Source organism: Electrona antarctica, assembly GCF_951216825.1.
Source record: "Electrona antarctica genome assembly, chromosome: 6".
Classification (NCBI taxonomy): domain Eukaryota; kingdom Metazoa; phylum Chordata; class Actinopteri; order Myctophiformes; family Myctophidae; genus Electrona; species Electrona antarctica.
The window spans coordinates 41967197-41987196 of NC_136811.1; the positions used below are offsets into that span (position 1 = coordinate 41967197).

General features: G+C 45.7%; 1 protein-coding gene across 1 annotated transcript in view; it reads right to left on the reverse strand.

Moving 5' to 3' along the window:
* Positions 1-3066: 3066 nt before the first annotated feature.
* Positions 3067-20000, reverse strand: part of tgfb2 (transforming growth factor, beta 2) — a 36545-nt gene continuing 19611 nt past the window's right edge. The window contains exons 3-7 of the mRNA XM_079502546.1: positions 11275-11407; positions 11039-11149; positions 9819-9999; positions 4258-4411; positions 3067-3593 (exon numbers count right to left, since the gene is read on the reverse strand). Of these exons, the coding sequence (XP_079358672.1) occupies positions 3435-3593; positions 4258-4411; positions 9819-9999; positions 11039-11149; positions 11275-11407 (738 nt within the window). The 3' untranslated portion in view covers positions 3067-3434. The remainder of the gene's footprint in view (positions 3594-4257; positions 4412-9818; positions 10000-11038; positions 11150-11274; positions 11408-20000) is intronic.

Sequence of the window (20000 nt, forward strand, 5' to 3'; positions counted from 1 at the left end):
TTTCATACACCACAATTATACTTTCCCGTACAATGGTGTAAAATGCTGAAAATATTCTAAATACAAGTTTACGATTCCTCTTGTCCTCTTCCATGCACTGATGGACAGCCCCTCCTCTCCCATCTTACATGCTGCAGACTCCCTTTGAATCCCTCGTTTTCCCCTTTGATGGAATATCATATTATGACACATGAATGTATTACAAAATGCTAGAAACATGAGCCTCTTATTTGTCTTTGTGGCTTTCCACAGCGGGCAAAAAAGAAAGAAAGAAAAGAAAAAGGGGGTAACAAGTGTAGGAGACATTAGCGAGGGATCAAAGTGAAGCTTGAGCGCTGTTTCTTTTGAAGACACAAGGAATGCATTAGAAAACAGTATTATAATCCATCAGGGGTATTAGGTAACGCAAGACAATTTAAACATGGTACAAAAAAGACATACAACAGTGGTCCCTTGTAACTTAAATAATTTATTTACCACTAGAGCACCACAACAATGTTGCGTTACGATACACCGTAGTGGGTCAACAATATCATCATCATAACAACAGAAAGAAAAAAAACAACAACAACATAAAAAACAGTTCTATCATGACAACAACGTTGGTGCCTTGTTCTCCTCCCTGCTATTCAGGAAGTCCACTGGTGCTAGTGCCCAAAAGGGGGGCGGGATCATGCCACCTACGTCAATACTCCTTATTTGGTAAGGGTGGGGGACCAAACGAGAAAAACATAATGTACGAAAAAGTAGAATTAAAATAGCCTCAGTGCAATTTATTTTTTAATAAAGGGACAAAAACCGATGACTGAAAGATAGCTTTACACTTTGTGAAAGGCTTGCGGACGATGCAAAAGCTTGCCGAAGTTTGCACGAAGACAGCAACACTGATGTCAAAAAGCACCAACAGCAACGTCGAGTTGACAGACATGCTGAAAAATCAATATATGTTGCGGGGGGAGGGTGGGGGGGGGCTCTAAGAGCGTTTGTTTTTGAACAAGTTCATATCTCCCTCTTCATCAACACCTTCTGTAATCCATCGTTGTACTAATCGTCTGCGATATCTATCCAAAACGTCATCATATCGCTTAGCAAAAAGACAGCGATCTCCTTCCTCCGTCCCCGAACCTTTCCACATACTGGCTATCGATTGGATCTCTGGACGTGGTGATTGCATGAGATGACATCACTATGTTCTCAACTTGTCCTTTCTCAAAAGAAGTTCATCACTTCTCTTACCTAAGTGTGGAAAACATAGTTGTTCTCCATTAATCACCGCCTTTTGGGTTTTCAACAGGTTGAGACTCAGTGCACAGGGTAAACAGAGCCAAACGCCATTCAAGGACACACATCGGGCTGTTCAACGCTGCATGTCAGTGACACGGTCAATGGGTATTCGCTCCAGAAGTGAAAAACACATAGCCTGCACAGCAAAATCCAGACCTCCTTATGTGTCAAGTTTTACACTTTCAGAGTTAAAGGTAACGTAAGTGATATTTTTTATGTTGTAAGTTGTATTGTTAAAAGGCGAAAGCTCTATATTCTGATAGTAATCATTGCTATAGAGTTTGTTTTGTAAGAGGGGTAGGCCTACTCCACTCTTCTCTCCAACTTTTGAATAAGGTGGGTTGCCAATTTCAGCTAATCAGTAGAGTGTATCCATTTATCAGCTTGAACGTTATACTGTAGTGTTCCAGTTCCAATTTTGTCTGCTCATATCTTTGTTTTACTTATCCTCTGGCAGTATATTTGGTATACTAAATAACTGGATCAATGGGGAGACCTGTGTTACCGAACACACTATAGCAATGATTAGAGCTATTACAACACTCATACAAATAAAAATAAATATCCCTTTAAATGAGAACTCTGGATTTTACTGTGTGCTATCACCATATCAGATGTTTCTAAATATGTCTTTGAGACTTAAATGGCACAGAAATGTCTAACTGGCATGGTTATTCTTTCTCCTCTGGGGTATTTTTCAAGCTTTTATAAAAACGTACACAACTGTAAACTGCTGAAGGGACAGGATGTTTTTTTCTTCTTTTTTATTTTATACATGACTGACTTAGATTCACTCTAATCCACTTTTCTAGACAATTAGAAACTTGCTGGGTGCCAACCATAAAACGAAAACAAAACAAAACATAAATCTTAAATAGCATTACAATTATTAGAAATCAGGACAAAGTAGAAAATAACAAAGGATGCAAAAAAAAGAGAGACAAAAACGTACAAATGAGGACATGGCGTGGATTTGAATGTTTAAAACTGGGGGGGAGTTGTCTTTCTTTTCAGGGCTTATTTCACATAAACACTTATCACTATACTTCCAGTGTTTGCCATAACTCTCGGGTCTTTGTGTGACAAGTGTGTGAGGTGATGCTTGTTGACAGGGTCTTTAAGCACACGAAGAAACACAGGCATGCCTGTACAAAAGCCACATCTGTCTTATTTGATCTATATGTGTGTGCATTTGCTTCGCGCATGTGTGTGTGTGTGTGTGTGTGTGTGTGTGTGTGTGTGTGTGCGCACATGTGTGTGTGCGCGTGCGTGCGTGCGTGCGTGCGTGCGCATGTGTGTCTATCTTCCTGTGTCTGTCTGTGTGTGTCTTTTGTGTCGCAATGTGTATTGCATGCATTTATTTCCTACATGGATACCCCCCCCCCAACACACTGTAAAATCTTGAGTGCCTATTGCAACTCTGAGATGGTAGACATTGACCACCATCACAGTTACACTCTCAACTCTGAGATGGTAGACATTGACCACCATCACAGTTACACTCTCAACTCTGAGATGGTAGACATTGACCACCATCACAGTTACACTCTCAACTCTGAGATGGTAGACATTGACCACCATCACAGTTACACTCTCAACTCTGAGATGGTAGACATTGACCACCATCACAGTTACACTCTCAACGCTTAAATTCCTCAGTCCTCATTTTTGAGTGGTGCAACCACTCCTAGAACCAGCAATGTCCGTCCGTCCCTATGTTTGTCCGTATGTTTAGGGTACCAACAGGGGGCGCTGTTGCACCACTCACTTCAGACAGGTCTGGTTTGTTTTTTACACTCACAGGATTTTACAGTGCGCTTGTGTTCTTCTGTACCTAAAGTGATGTGTGCACTGTACCTGTGTGTGGAGGAGTGATCACATGCACCTGTACGGTAAACCGTTGCTGTCGGGGTGGAAACCGTTCCTCTCCAAAGCGAGGCATTCATTTACGAAAAAGCACTGAAAAGTTGCGGAGATACAAGGTTTCTGCCTGACAGCAATGAAATTACAGTGCATGCGAGCGATAGTGAGCTTGTATTTGACTGCATGTATATGTCCATGTGTGTGTGTGCTCTGTGTGTGTGCGTGCGTGTGTGTGTGTGTGTGTGTGTGTGTGACATGAGAGCATTTCTGCTGGCTTGTAACAGTTCCTAGCTGCACTTGCAGGACTTGACGATCATGTTGGAGAGCTGCTCTATTTTAGGAGTCTTGCCGATGTAATAGAGGATGGTGAGGGGCTCCAGGTCCTGGGACACGCAGCACGGTGACGCTGACGCCTCAGGGTTGATGGTGTTGTACAGGCCTAGGACCTGTACCCCAAAATAAATCGTAAAAAAACCCATGGATTAAAGCAAAATACAAATCTCAAGACTGACATTTTTTGTTCTAACCTGTGATTTGTGAAACAGTGTGAAAGGAGTGACACACACACACTATACTACTAAACTACCAGTAAGACGCCTGAGGGCGAGAAGCGACCTCGAGGTCTCGTGCACGCATCCGCCTCGTTGACGGCAGACTGCTGGGCGAGCACTGGCGCTTTGGCATGGGGGGGGTCAGATCAACATGGAGTGAATTCTGTACTGGCCATATAAGGAGCATGTCTTGAGTGTACAGGGTTTGATGAGGGCCCCTCAATATACAATTATACAATTACAACTTTAGATACTAGTTACTTTGTAGATTTTGATTATTATTACAAAACATACAGTAACCACTTATAAGCCCTATACACATTTTGGCCATTTGAAAATAGCCGATCTACAAGCTCATAATGCGTCGCGATGCGAAGCATTGTGAACTTGTAGATCTGCTGTTTTCAAACGGTAGCCTGAGAAATATGTAATAATATGTGCTATTGTCTTTACAGAGTAATATGGTATAATATTACTGTTCTGTTCTGCACCGCCCCGCTGTGGCCTTTCTTAACACACACCCTGTGGATTGTTTAACCTCCGACCCCTGACCTCTCACCTTGGAATGCTGCGTGTCAGCGCTCCACAGATACGGACAGGCTCCCGCACAGAAGTTAGCATTGTAGCCCTTGGGCTCGTGGATCCACCTCCAGCCCAGGTCCTTCTTAAAGTCAATGTAGAGGGAGCGTAAGCAGCAGTTGTCCTGGACATTCCTACAAAGAAAAAATCACACCCGTGTGAACTGAGTGGTGTAAGGTTTTATATAGCATGATCAGCTGTGGTCTGACGTAATGTCTGACGTAATGAAATAAGGTAAGGTATTATGTAGCCTGATCAGCTCTGATCTGACGTAATGAAATCACACCCGGATGTGATTTCACAACTGGCTTTTTCTGTGCAGAGAAAATGACCATGGTTGCTACGGTCATCCAGTTCACCCGGGTGTGATTTAATTACGTCAGAAATTATTTTGAACATAGCAACCATGCTCATTTTTTTCTGCACACAAAAGCCAGTTGTAGGAGTGGTTTACACCACTCAAAAAGACAAAGGAGGAGACGATGTGCTGGGTTGTATGTGGAGGAACTGGAAAGTTATCTGCGACCTTCGTGAAACCTTGCGTGACGTGACGTCACGTCACGTCACGTCACGTCACGTGGGGAGGCCCCCATATATCGTGCCTAGGCCTCGTGACATCACTATGACATCATCAGGGATATTAAGCCCATATACGGGAATGTATATGGGCTCTCCCTTTACCTGTCCCATTTAAACTCTAGACGGGCCTGTCCCAAAGTTATTTGTGCAGCCGCACCTGGCAGCCGGCGAAAACTAGTCAACAGGCTCCGGCACTACCTGGGCCCTCATCAAACCCTGTACATTCAAAACACTGCCCCCGCTGCCAACTTTAGATCTCCATATATGGAGTGGACCTGTTCTGACATTCCATATGTTGATCTGACCTCATCGCACCCTGTATACTCAAGCTCCATATATGGCCACTTGGCCAGTGCACTCGACCTCACCCTTTAGGGAGAGGTCGCTTCTCGCCCTCAGGCGTCTTACTGGTGATAATCTAGGGTTACTCTATGTTTTGGTAATGAGCAATAACATTACCGTTACAAATCTATAGGTGCCTGGGCCTGGCACCCACAGGCACCCACAGGCACGTGTTGAAACATCGCTTACCACAAATTAAGTTAAGTATCATAACAAGTAGCAAAACATACTTTAATACGTTTACATGAATTGCTTATTTCAGGAAGTAATAAGTAAGGTAATTAATCACTGATGGAAGTAGTAACAAGCAATATGTAGTATTGGGCACGTTTTGCCCAATACTGGTTAAAATAAAGTCTAGGCCTATACTGTATATCGTCCAAAACGTACTTTACAGGATTGAAACGTAGCAGATAAGCTCAAAACGCGTCACGAAGCTTGTGGTTCTACTGCTGTTGATGCTTTTGTGTGACGGTGTGGTATGATCCAAGTAGGAGTAGGGCATTAATTTATGAAATAAACTAATAAAAAAAAGAACTATACAGAGATAAGAAGTTTCTGCCAGACAGCAATGATATGTGCATACATTGGATTAAAGTTCTCTGTCACCGTGACGGATTTCCATCATTTGCATTCCACAGAGGCCATTTATGAGATCAGTGTAAAAAAGGGTCTGTTGGGGGCAGGCAGTACAGAGAGCACTAAATGACGAGATGGCCTACAGTTGACCTCAATCATCAAATGCAGCCTACCGGCGAGTCAACTGATCTACAAATCATGCTCGTTTCCCCCAGCCAAATAGTTTACAACGTATATATCACTTGTAGATTTGGCTGGCTAGTGGGGTGACGCCACGCCTCCCGGACTGAATATCAATCAACAGGCAGACAGAACCAGACAGAACAAAATAGAAATGATTGGCTATTGTGAATTATTTTCAAATAAGCCTAAGCTATATTTTATTTAGGTTGATGCAAGCTAGTTGTCAAGTAAGCTTCCACAGAAATAACTTTTATCATTGTAGCCTACTCCGTCTTCTCCCGTCATTCTGACTAAATTGAATGCAGCATGGATTTTCCGCTGTGAGGATAATTGAAGGTGATCGCCATTATGACGGCCTCCAAAAGATGAAATCATGGGAAATCTGCAAGACATTGATGTTTGAAATCGAAAATGGAGAACTAAAGGTAATGGACCCACTTATATACACTCTGCATAAGTAATATGTCCCAACTCTATACACATCCAGTAGTATGCTATACTGTAGCTAAAATGACAAACTACTGTATATGCTTCAATAATCAATTGTGTACTCTACTGTTTCACAACGGGCGGTACAGCTCCCCCAGGGGCCGTTCAGAGAACACCGGACGGTGCTGGAAGCAACAGGGGGGCACTGGGGTGATGTTGGGGGGCTTAAGGGACCTTGATATTGATATTGGATTAGGGTGAAGACGCTGGCACTAATAGCTTGAGATCCACTGAAGTAAACTAATATTTAGTATGTTTCCTACCTGTAGTGTGATCTGTACACTAGGCCTACAATTTCGTCATTTTAGGGCCAAGGTCACTTGGCCAGGGCAGGAAGGCCATCAAATAAAACAATGATATCAAGGTGATGAAAAATAAATGCATTTATTTAATATACTTGTCTGTCTTGTGTGTTTTTTCACGAAAAAATATATAAAATGTATATACAAATCAATCTGCACTAGAACTAGAGTTCACACACGTTCAGTCCTAATCATGAGTCACTGGACTCATTTTGAAGATGGGTAAGGGGGAATAATGGGGAGGTAGGAATTCAGAATCTCAACAAAAGACAGTGGTGTTTAAAAACCTTATTGACAGGAAAGAGTCAGAGGAGGAAATGCTATAATCAGTCGGGGCACTGTGGCCTCAGGGCATATCAAACTGAGGTGCTATGGCAGCCATGACTTCATATCCTCCATGAAGTTCCTACCCTGCTCTGCTGTACACACACATGCGTATAGCTGTGTTGAACACTGCCAGTCAGTTGGAGTAACGTCATTGGGTATTCTGCGTGATGACATCACAATATCATCATCACACCCCAATCCTTTACAATTATTGGTTCTGGTGGCTGATATTGTCGTTAGACAACCGCTTTGTATTTCAAGAAAGCCAATCAAGGCCTTAGACAAGAACTGATATTGTCCTTCTAATGCATGAGGGCGCTCCTTTTCTTTTTCATTTTCCAAAACAATTATAAAAAATAAATGAAAAACATATTTGAAATAACACGCATCTGGACTACCAGTGGCAAAAGTCTTTAGACCCCAAACATGTTTGAAAGTGAAATATCCCTTTACGTCTGAAGACTAGACACATACAGTACCACTTGTCTTTTTCTTGGCTTGTACTGTAACTTTAACATAGCTGGCACGGCAAAGTCAAAGTCAAGCCCTCCAGTAACAACATACACTGTTATATTAAGATTAAATAGTATTTTAATTGGTCAAACTATATTATACGTTCAAAGGAAGCTTCCGTACAAGCCTAGTGGTCTCGGATATTTCATAAGAGCCTAAATCCACAACTTCAACAAATGGTTGGCTATAATTAGAACAGTATAGAGCGTCGCAGTCCCGCCCCTTACCATGGCCCAGGAAATGATTCTCCGTTCATTTTCCTCATAGACATTTCAGAAAGTATTTATTTAAAGACGTTTACGCCGCGGACAAAGCCAACTCTTGTCGTGACAAATCATGACAACAAACTCTTTTGTTAGTTTTTCGGGCCAAACAAAGAATTAAAAGGAGAAAAAAACGGCAGGTTAGAACACTTTTTTTGTTGTTTTTCTTCTATGTAATTATTTGTTTGGTCCAAAATATTGTGTGTGTTGTCATGATTTGTCACGACTCGAGTTGGCTTCGTACAACGCTTAAAAGGTCTTTAAATAAATACTTTTTGAAATGTCTATGGGAAAATGCATTGGGATTCATTTCCTGGGCCATGGTAATGGGCGGGACTGCGACGCTCTATAGGAACATGTGTTTAGAATGAAATTGTGCTAAATGTTTAGGAAACATTTAGGGAACACTCTGGTGCTCCATTTGCATTGTCTGCCTGCCAAATGTTAATCTACATGTACATAACATGTAGATTCCAACAGTGTGTGACATGTCTTTACACTTGTAAACATCCCACTCCCCTGTTCTGACACAGGTAACATGTGGATCACTTGGAAAAAGAAAGAAACTGTTGGTTTTTCTATCCTACCAGATGTACTTAAACTTTAAGAACTACAATCATGCCAGGTGGCTGCAATGAAAGTCCTGGTAGGATGGAGCAGTGTGGGGACACAGGTTGGGTACCAAAGCTACAGGCCAGGTAAGGACCAGCTACAGGCCAGGTAAGGACCAGCTACAGGCCAGATAAGGACCAGCTACAGGCCAGGTAAGGACCAGCTACGGGCCAGGTAAGGACCAGCTACGGGCCAGGTAAGGACCAGCTACGGGCCAGGTAAGGACCAGCTACGGGCCAGGTAAGGACCAGCTACAGGCCAGGTAAGGACCAGCTACGGGCCAGGTAAGGACCAGCTACGGGCCAGGTAAGGACCAGCTACGGGCCAGGTAAGGACCAGCTACGGGCCAGGTAAGGACCAGCTACGGGCCAGGTAAGGACCAGCTACGGGCCAGGTAAGGACCAGCTACGGGCCAGTTAAGGACCAGCTAGGCAGCTACAATATCTCTGCTGTCGGGAAGAAACCACTTCATTCCAAAGAATTTTCCAATTGTTGTGACTTTATATATTGTCAAACTTGCATGAGAGGGGGGGTGGTGGAGTTAGTTGCTTTAGCAGACAGTTTGAGGGTCCAACGGAGTTAAGAGGTTTTGTCCAACGCGCTTTTTAATGCCTTTCATTGGTATATTGTTTTGCCTTTATTGATAGGGTACAGTAACTAGACAGGAAAGGGGGAGAGAGATGGGGAGCGACACGCGGCAAAGGCCGTCAGGCTCGGGAGCCGAACCCACGGCACGTCGTTTAACCAACACACAGACGTAAAGGGTGTTCAATGCAAAAAAAAATAAAACCCTCAAAAATGGAGTTACAGTTGGAGGCCATCGATATTGTCCTTTTCTTTTTGCTGAGGTTTGCGTGATCTGCGCAAAAGGACAGTTAACCCATTTTGGGCGGGAACCCCTTTTGGTGTTTTAAACATTATGTTATAATTTAGCTATTGAAAAATAGCAGATCTACAAGCTCATAGCGCGCCACCGAGTGGCGCGCTACGAGCTTGTAGGTCTGCTATTTTTGAAAAATCGTGAAAATATTTATTTCAGAAAACTGGAGGATTTAGAAGGATTTTTTTAAATTTTGAGGTCAGGCCTAAATGGGTCAAATGATAAGGGACAATATCGGTGGCACCCAACTGTATGTGTCATCCAATACCTGGAGCAGTATGCGGCGTCCAGGGCTCTCTTGGAGCGGTGGCTCTTGTGCTGTGACTGTGACTGTACCTGGAGCAGTATGCGGCGTCCAGGGCCCTCTTGGAGCGGTGGCTCTTGTGCTGTGACTGTGACTGTACCTGGAGCAGTATGCGGCGTCCAGGGCCCTCTTGGAGCGGTGGCTCTTGTGCTGTGACTGTGACTGTACCTGGAGCAGTATGCGGCGTCCAGGGCCCTCTTGGAGCGGTGGCTCTTGTGCTGTGACTGTGACTGTGACTCCAGACGGTAGGACGGCAGCAGCATGAGGAGCAGGTGGGGAGCCTGAGCGCTGTGGCGTCGCTTCTTAAACACCTTCAGGTCCCCGCCGTGGATGAAGCTGTCATCAATACCTGCAACGTTCAACACACACAATAAGCCACGTGCTAATGTTTTCTGGCAATATCATGTTCACTTTGACAGCCCTAGCTCTGATCATAAAGGGATGGTTGTTTTGTTTGTTGGTTTTGTGTTTTTTGGTAGCACAATGTGGTCCACACCAGAGTAATATAGTATGAGAGTGGCGACACTAGCGTTGACTCCCATTGTAACAATGGAATGCAGAAGTGCTCATTCTATCTCAAAGGGATAGTTCCAGCCATAGGAGCAATGTTTGGAACTATAGCCCATAGGCACCCACTTTGCGGCGAAATCAAAGCGTGCCGCTAGTACTCTCCTACTCCTACACTCTGGTCCACGCAATGCAAAAACAGTAGGGGTGTGTGAATGAGTGAATGTGAAATACATTGTGTCAACTTTTAAATGGATAGCATCAGACATATGGTACTTGCGTTGTAGAAATAATTTCAAATATTATTTTAAAAGTTGCTGCATTTTCACATTATTTCATGCTAACAACACAGTAGAAATATTATGTAGTCATAACACACGTTGTACAATGGTGTCATGCGCCGATAATAGCAGAGCTATTAGATCAGCTATGTTCAGGGAGTGAGTGTGCAGCAAAATAATTTATATATGAGGCTTAAAGATATATCATTTGCATCAATAATGACTTAATGATGCTATTTACTCAGATAAAAAACATACTGTATATATAGAGCAATTGCTTCACATTCAAGAGAGAGAAAATATGCCAGATATGCCTAAAAGATCCAGGTCCAGGCACTGGATTTTGTAGGTATAAGGCCTTTATTAAATGTGAGCTACATCCAACATTAACACCCTGAAGAAGGCACACGCTGGTGTTTTTGGATGTCTGTAGCCCACATATATTTATAGGCATTTTACCGCCAAACTCCAACTTGAGTGCCTGGATGTGGATTTTTTATCCACACCGGTGGTCTCAGAGATACCAGTAGCTCTCCTGTAATGTCTTTTTTTTCTGCTCCACATTCAATTTGTGAATTCATCAATATTTAATTAAATAACCTGCAAATCGTGCCTCCAGCTCCTCGCTCTTGTTGGGGATGATGTAGTTGTTGGAGGGTACAAACGTGCAGCACGGACAGTGCAAGCTAATCTTGAATCCACTATTTCTGTCTGTGGGAAGAAACACAGGTCAGGACTGTTAGTCCATCATCTGAAGATATGGGGGAAAGGATTTCTGTTGTCATTTGTTATCGGCAATATGCTGTCACAATCTGCATGTATATAACGATAATTACCTCTATGATTCAACCATTCGCTGACTGCCTCTGTTACGTCAAAGGACAGCCACTCCCCCTCCGTGCGCGTGCGCACCACCTTGCTGTCGATGTAGCGCTGCGTGGGGGACGTGAGGTCTTTGTGTCCCAAGATCTGCGGGCGAGAAAGCACCATGCATGCTCAGCAATCCTCCTAGTCCTGACACATCAGCTCAAAGGCAACGAGGAATACAATAGCGGGGCTGATCTCATGAGGCCGTCCCTCGGGTTCAGTTCCTCGGGTCTATAGCAGACTGCCGATCCGCTCCTCCCCTGATCGACTGGCCAGGTCTGGGAGGAGCAGCAGGAGCGGAAACAGATGCCGGACAGAGTGCTGTTATTCTGCTGTCCTTCATAAGCGCGTGTTTATGTTGGCCCATCGCGGACTAATGTGTAAAACACTACTCCTGTTGCTTTACCGAGATCTGCTGCTGCTGGGAAGTCAGACACAAACTCAGATCTGCTGCTGCTAGGGGCCTGGGAAGTCAGACACAGACTCAGATCTGCTGCTGCTAGGGGCCTGGGAAGTCAGACACAAACTCAGATCTGCTGCTGCTAGGGGCCTGGGAAGTCAGACACAAACTCAGATCTGCTGCTGCTAGGGGCCTGGGAAGTCAGACACAAACTCAGATCTGCTGCTGCTAGGGGCCTGGGAAGTCAGACACAGACTCAGATCTGCTGCTGCTAGGGGCCTGGGAAGTCAGACACAAACTCAGATCTGCTGCTGCTAGGGGCCTGGGAAGTCAGACACAAACTCAGATCTGCTGCTGCTAGGGGCCTGGGAAGTCAGACACAGACTCAGATCTGCTGCTGCTAGGGGCCTGGGAAGTCAGACACAAACTCAGATCTGCTGCTGCTAGGGGCCTGGGAAGTCAGACACAAACTCAGATCTGCTGCTGCTAGGGGCCTGGGAAGTCAGACACAAACTCAGATCTGTTGCTGCTAGGGGCCTGGGAAGTCAGACACAAACTCAGATCTGCTGCTGCTAGGAGCCTGGGAAGTCAGACACAAACTCAGATCTGCTGCTGCTAGGAGCCTGGGAAGGCAGACACAAACTCAGATCTGCTGCTGCTAGGGGCCTGGGAAGGCAGACACAAACTCAGATCTGCTGCTGCTAGGGGCCTGGGAAGGCAGACACAAACTCAGATCTGCTGCTGCTAGGGGCCTGGGAAGTCAGACACAAACTCAGATCTGCTGTTGCTAGGGGCCTGGGAAGTCAGACACAAACTCAGATCTGCTGTTGCTAGGGGCCTGGGAAGTCAGACACAAACTCAGATCTGCTGTTGCTAGGGGCCTGGGAAGTCAGACACAAACTCAGATCTGCTGTTGCTAGGGGACTGGGAAGTCAGACACAAACTCAGATCTGCTGCTGCTAGGGGCCTGGGAAGGCAGACACAAACTCAGATCTGCTGCTGCTAGGAGCCTGGGAAGTCAGACACAAACTCAGATCTGCTGCTGTTAGGGGCCTGGGAAGTCAGACACATACTCAGATCTGCTGCTGCTAGGAGCCTGGGAAGTCAGACACAAACTCAGATCTGCTGCTAGGGGCCTGGGAAGTCAGACACAAACTCGGAGAGAAAGGGAAATCTGCCTAGAGATTTTGAAAGTTTCACGCGGTTGTTTTCTCAGCCATTGTAGTAGAGGTTCAGAGTGGAGGTCTGCACTCTGACCAGCGTGGGTGCCCGGCCCTCCACACTGTTTTAAAGAGGTTCAGAGTGGAGGTCTGCACTCTGACCAGCGTGGGTGCCCGGCCCTCCACACTGTTTTAAAGAGGTTCAGAGTGGAGGTCTGCACTCTGACCAGCGTGGGTGCCCGGCCCTCCACACTGTTTTAAAGAGGTTCAGAGTGGAGGTCTGCACTCTGACCAGCGTGGGTGCCCGGCCCTCCACACTGTTTTAAAGAGGTTCAGAGTGGAGGTCTGCACTCTGACCAGCGTGGGTGCCCGGCCCTCCACACTGTTTTAAAGAGGTTCAGAGTGGAGGTCTGCACTCTGACCAGCGTGGGTGCCCAGCCCTCCACACTGTTTTAAAGAGGTTCAGAGTGGAGGTCTGCACTCTGACCAGCATGGGTGCCCGGCCCTCCACACTGTTTTAAAGAGGTTCAGAGTGGAGATCTGCACTCTGACCAGCGTGGGTGCCCGGCCCTCCACACTGTTTTAAAGAGGTTCAGAGTGGAGGTCTACACTCTGACCAGCGTGGGTGCCCGGCCCTCCACAGTGTTTTAAAGAGGTTCAGAGTGGAGGTCTGCACTCTGACCAGCGTGGGTGCCCGGCCCTCCAAACTGTTTTAAAGAGGTTCAGAGTGGAGGTCTGCACTCTGACCAGCGTGGGTGCCCGGCCCTCCACACTGTTTTAAAGAGGTTCAGAGTGGAGGTCTACACTCTGACCAGCGTGGGTGCCCGGCCCTCCACACTGTTTTAAAGAGGTTCAGAGTGGAGGTCTACACTCTGACCAGCGTGGGTGCCCGGCCCTCCACAGTGTTTTAAAGAGGTTCAGAGTGGAGGTCTGCACTCTGACCAGCGTGGGTGCCCGGCCCTCCACACTGTTTTAAAGAGGTTCAGAGTGGAGGTCTGCACTCTGACCAGCGTGGGTGCCCGGCCCTCCACACTGTTTTAAAGAGGTTCAGAGTGGAGATCTGCACTCTGACCAGCGTGGGTGCCCGGCCCTCCACACTGTTTTAAAGAGGTTCAGAGTGGAGGTCTACACTCTGACCAGTGTGGGTGCCCGGCCCTCCACACTGTTTTAAAGTCTTGTAGTAGAGGTTCAGAGTCATTGTAGTAGAGGTTCAGAGTGGAGGTCTACACTCTGACCAGTGTGGGTGCCCGGCCCTCCACACTGTTTTAAAGTCTTGTAGTAGAGGTTCAGAGTCATTGTAGTAGAGGTTCAGAGTGGAGGTCTGCACTCTGACCAGCGTGGGTGCCCGGCCTTCCACAGTGTTTTAAAGTCTTGGCAGTCGTTTCCAGTGTAAAAATAGGAGAAATCCTCGGGTTATTCATCACTGTGAAGGACTGAATTCCCCTTGCCAGCCGAAATATTTGGACATTTTTAGATGAGGTGTGAATTTTTGGGTGTGTGTATATACATGCGAAAGACCGAATGTGACGTGTGCGGTTATGGATGTGTGCGGGGCGGACGCTATCGGGCCATCTCCTCAAGAGAAACGCACCCCTTTGTACCAGCAACATCCATCCTCCCCTCGCACATTTGCAGTCACTGTGTTTGCATGAGAAAATCCCCCTGTTTGGAGCTGTGTTTAGCCCACCTGTCATCCCCTAGTCTGGATGTAAACACAGCCTGGGAACTGGCTGGTGCAGTTGGACCGGGCAGCCCCCGTGTGAGCAGGCAGCGGAGCCTGAGGGAAGGCAGAGAGGTGGGACGAGCGCGCCAGCGCGGCCCCCGCAGTCTCTGTGCCGGGAATGACTGGGCCTAAATCACTGGCCCGCATTCCTCACTGTTTCCCGCTGACAAACAGCACTGGGTTTGATCTGTGCCGCCCCACATTTTGATTGCTCTTATCAGCGAGCCTGAATTTGTGTGTCTTTGTTTTTTGCATTTATCCACGTCTAATGGTTAATCCCAGATCACCCAGGGTGAATGGACTAAGCTCGACGAACTTGTTTACAGCCAGACCCTGCTCATAGAACATTTCATGGTAGGGGTTCAATGCCTTTCTCAAGGGCACTTCAGCGGTGGTAATTTTAACGTGCCGGTCCGGGGATACGAACTGGCGACATTCCGATAACAAGACCGCTCCGCAAACCATTCGGCCACCGCTGCCACGCATGGTCCCATGTCAAATATGCAAAATATTCAGCCTATGTGGTATGAACCTGGGAACAGGTATGTGAATGTAGGTCTTAGTTAGTCAGATTCTGGTATTCCTAAAGCGCAAGGCAACAAGGCATGATAGATGGATAGAAGGCAACTCAAGGATTTGTAAATGAGTTTGAGAATCAAAGTGTTCATGTATTTACTTATACCACTGATTTATTGAGTATAAATATGGACAATTACACTCAAGAGTTAATGCTAGGATTAACATAAAGCAGTGGTTCTGTGGGATCAGAGAACCGACAATGCAGGAACAAGAACAAACAACTCAAAACTCAAACAAAGGCAGGAGATGAGGATCAAATTAACTTGACGAACAACACATGATAACAACAGCACAAGTTAGACACAGCCAGGATACTTTTACATAGACCCTGTCACTCTAACTTAAGATCCACTAAACACACACGCACGCACGCACGCACGCACGCACGCACGCACGCACGCACGCACGCACGCACGCACGCACACACACACACACACACACACACACACACACACACACACATACACACACACACACAGCCTCTGCAGCAGGCACCCAAACCAGGCTCAGCTGGTCCTCACTGGTGACTGACAGCATTCAGGGCAATGGGTACATCCAGAGAGTAGCGTCAAGAGGCATTGAGAAAGCGCCTAGACCAGGCGTCTCTTCCAGGTTTTTAAACAGCTGGTGGATGGAAATGACGCCTGTTCTAGGCGCTTTCTTGACCCCTCTTGACGCTACTGTCTGGGTAAAGACAATCAGTCTTCTGGCCACAGAGTAAAGAGGAGAGGTGATTGGCAGAGTGGAATCAGGAGCAGGACATAATGGGGCAGAGGCAAATCATGGAGTAACGGCGATGGGCTGAGGCCGTGACACCCAGGGGTCCTTGAGGGGGTACCCAGCTAAATTATTGGCATAGTTAGGAACCAAATGAGCCCTTACCAGCCTGTAATTCTTGTGTGTATACAAATGGAACCAAATGGACCCATAAGGGTCCATTTGTACTCCGTCCGTGTTGTGCTATTAGATACTAAACCGGGGGACCTTGAAATCAAAAGGTTTGAGAACCACAATGGGAATAAGCCCCCTGGGGATTTTTGTGTCCGCCAGGCTCACGAGGCGTGGCCGAGAAAATATATTCCCTTGGATTAATTGGATCATCACGGAACTCCCCAAATAAGCCATTTCCACCTGACAGGTTGTCCGCCATGTTGCGTTTTCTTTGCAAAACACACTTTTTGCTTCTACTCCTACCAATTTTGTCCAAACTTCACCCAAATTGGTACACTTTATCTCTGTCTCTAGTCATGTGACCAAGATATATCTATCAGATGTTTTGGATTCTATTCCGAATGACTACGATTGGCTTTCAAAGTTTGATGGATGGACCTGTTTTGCACAAAGTTTGATGGATGGAACTGTTTTGCACGACATGCTACAAGCACAGCTGGACCGAACGGCAGGAGACTTGCACGCACATTCCCAGTAGTCTAAGAATTGTAAGAAAGTATCTCCCAGTTATTTTCCAAATCGGCCAGTTATAGCGCCACCATGACACAGATTTCTAGGAAACACATTTTCTGCTACAACTCCTATATTGTCTAAACCTACGCAAATCATACATTATCTCTGTAGTCAGGTGATCAAGACGTATCTGTCACATTTCTCAGTGGGGGTTTTGCACAAAATGCTACACATGAATGCATCGCCCGATTGCTGGGGCACACACCTTCCAACTAAGCCAAGGAAGAACCTCCATCCCAAATGTTTCACATCTTCTCATGGTGGCGCTATAACAGCCCACTGTCTTTGCCTATAACTCTTGACTCAACTTATATGCGTTTATTTCAAAACACACCATTGGCTACTACACCAATAAACAAAGACAAATCAAGACATACTGTATACACATTCGATTTTTCAGATCCCATTCCAAGTGAATATGGCAACCTGGTGGTAGGCAACTTCGACTGTAGCAAAAATCTAAACACTAAAATGAACCACATGTAGCTGGTTGAACTCAATGCGCTGCTACAGCAGTGTTGAAATCATTACTCACATGTTATACTTAAGTAAAAGTATCAATACGGCAATGTAGAAATACTGTTAGAAGTAAAAGTCCCAGAAGTACCAAAAGTACAAAGTAGTCTAATGTATTGTAGTGCATGTAGTGTATTTTAAAATGTATGAAAATCTATGGAAATAACCGATCTACAAGCTCACAATGCGTCACATTGTGAGCTTGTTGATCTGCTATTTTCAAATGATCGGAGCTTGTTGATCGGCTGAAATGGTTAATGTGTGTTTTGTAATAACAATCAAAAAAGTAAGTAAAGTCAGTAAAGTAAAGTACAAATACCTCAAAATTGTACTACTTAAGTAAATGTACTAAATGTTGCTTTCCACCACTGCTGCTCAGCCACACCCACATGTCAACTGGTGTATACCTGGTATACCTGCAGCTCAATGCGCTGCTCAGCCACAATGAACCACATGTTAACTGGTGTATACCTGGTATACCTGCAGCTCAATGCGCTGCTCAGCCACAATGAACCACATGTTAACTGGTGTATACCTGGTATACCTGCAGCTCAATGCGCTGCTCAGCCACAATGAACCACATGTTAACTGGTGTATACCTGGTATACCTGCAGCTCAATGTGCTGCTCAGACACAATGAACCACATGTTAACTGGTGTATACCTGGTATACCTGCAGCTCAATGCGCTGCTCAGCCACAATGAACCACATGTTAACTGGTGTATACCTGGTATACCTGCAGCTCAATGCGCTGCTCAGCCACAATGAACCACATGTTAACTGGTGTATACCTGGTATACCTGCAGCTCAATGCGCTGCTCAGCCACAATGAACCACATGTTAACTGGTGTATACCTGGTATACCTGCAGCTCAATGCGCTGCTCAGACACAATGAACCACATGTTAACTGGTGTATACCTGGTATACCTGCAGCTCAATGTGCTGCTCAGCCACAATGAACCACATGTTAACTGGTGTATACCTGGTATACCTGCAGCTCAATGCACTGCTCAGCCACAATGAACCACATGTTAACTGGTGTATACCTGGTATACCTGCAGCTCAATGTGCTGCTCAGACACAATGAACCACATGTTAACTGGTGTATACCTGGTATACCTGCAGCTCAATGTGCTGCTCAGACACAATGAACCACATGTTAACTGGTGTATACCTGGTATACCTGCAGCTCAATGTGCTGCTCAGACACAATGAACCACATGTTAACTGGTGTATACCTGGTATACCTGCAGCTCAATGTGCTGCTCAGACACAATGAACCACATGTCAACTGGTGTATACCTGGTATACCTGCAGCTCAATGCGCTGCTCAGCCACAATGAACCACATGTTAACTGGTGTATACCTGGTATACCTGCAGCTCAATGCGCTGCTCAGCCACAATGAACCACATGTTAACTGGTGTATACCTGGTATACCAGCAGCTCAATGTGCTGCTCAGACACAATGAACCACATGTTAACTGGTGTATACCTGGTATACCTGCAGCTCAATGCGCTGCTCAGCCACAATGAACCACATGTTAACTGGTGTATACCTGGTATACCTGCAGCTCAATGCGCTGCTCAGACACAATGAACCACATGTTAACTGGTGTATACCTGGTATACCAGCAGCTCAATGTGCTGCTCAGACACAATGAACCACATGTTAACTGGTGTATACCTGGTATACCAGCAGCTCAATGCGCTGCTCAGCCACAATGAACCACATGTTAACTGGTGTATACCTGGTATACCTGCAGCTCAATGGGCTGCTCAGACACAATCAGAGCCATTAAAATACGACAGAGTTACGACAACTCTGTTCACTTCATGGGGCCAGTCCAATGGCGGCTCTTCTACATAGACTTCTATTGGCAAAGTGCTAGGCGAAGAGTGACAAGTCCTGGACCGGAAGTTGGCAGAATGCACCTGGACTCAGGCAAGGAAGCTCTGAGAAGGAACAGAAGTGGGCACGTGACTGGGCTGCGCCATGACACTTTCATGGACACTTTCATGGGAGCCAAACTCACACCGGAAGTGCAATGAATACATGGCAGTGAATGGAGCCGGCTGGACCAGCTCATAACAAATATTATTTATGAACAATTGAGACCTTTGTCATAGAATCGGTTCAGGAATATAAAAGAAGACATATCACAGGTTGGTTTCTAATCACTTACTTTTCGATGTGCACAGTATATAATTTTATCTGAGGATCTAAACAGCAGCAGGTATTGTTTCTGGCTCCGAAGTATCGTGAGATTTGGCTGCCAGACAGGAAACGGTGGGAAGTCTCGCGATACTTGGTACGTTCAGAAAGGTACTTTGTGCTCTTTAGATACCATACCTCTATAAAAATTACACAGTGTACACATCGAAAAGCAACACAGCAGACAATAATGTGTTACATGTCTTCAGTTATTTTCCAGAAGTTATTACTTTACAAAAGGTCTCAGTCATTCATAAATAATGTTTGTTCATGAGCTGGTCACTGAGCTCTCATTGACTCCAGTGCATTCTGCCAAACTTCCGGGTAGTTTGGCTCCCATGAAAGTGTCCATGAAAGTGTCATGGTGCAGCCCAGTCACGTGACCACTTCTCTTCCTTCTCAAAGCTTCCTTGGACTCAGGCAACAGCCCAGCTTTAATGATCTTAAATTCCTTTATTTTAGATTGTTTTTTAGTAATAGTACAAAATAAACATTACAGAGACTTTAGTTGTTGTCACTGTGCGATACTTTAAAACAGTTGTCATGTTGACCACGTGCCTAAAATTGCTGATATTTGCGCCGCCCTCGTTGGAAACAATGCATTTCAAACTCCAGCTTGTCACACTCCAGGGCTGCAT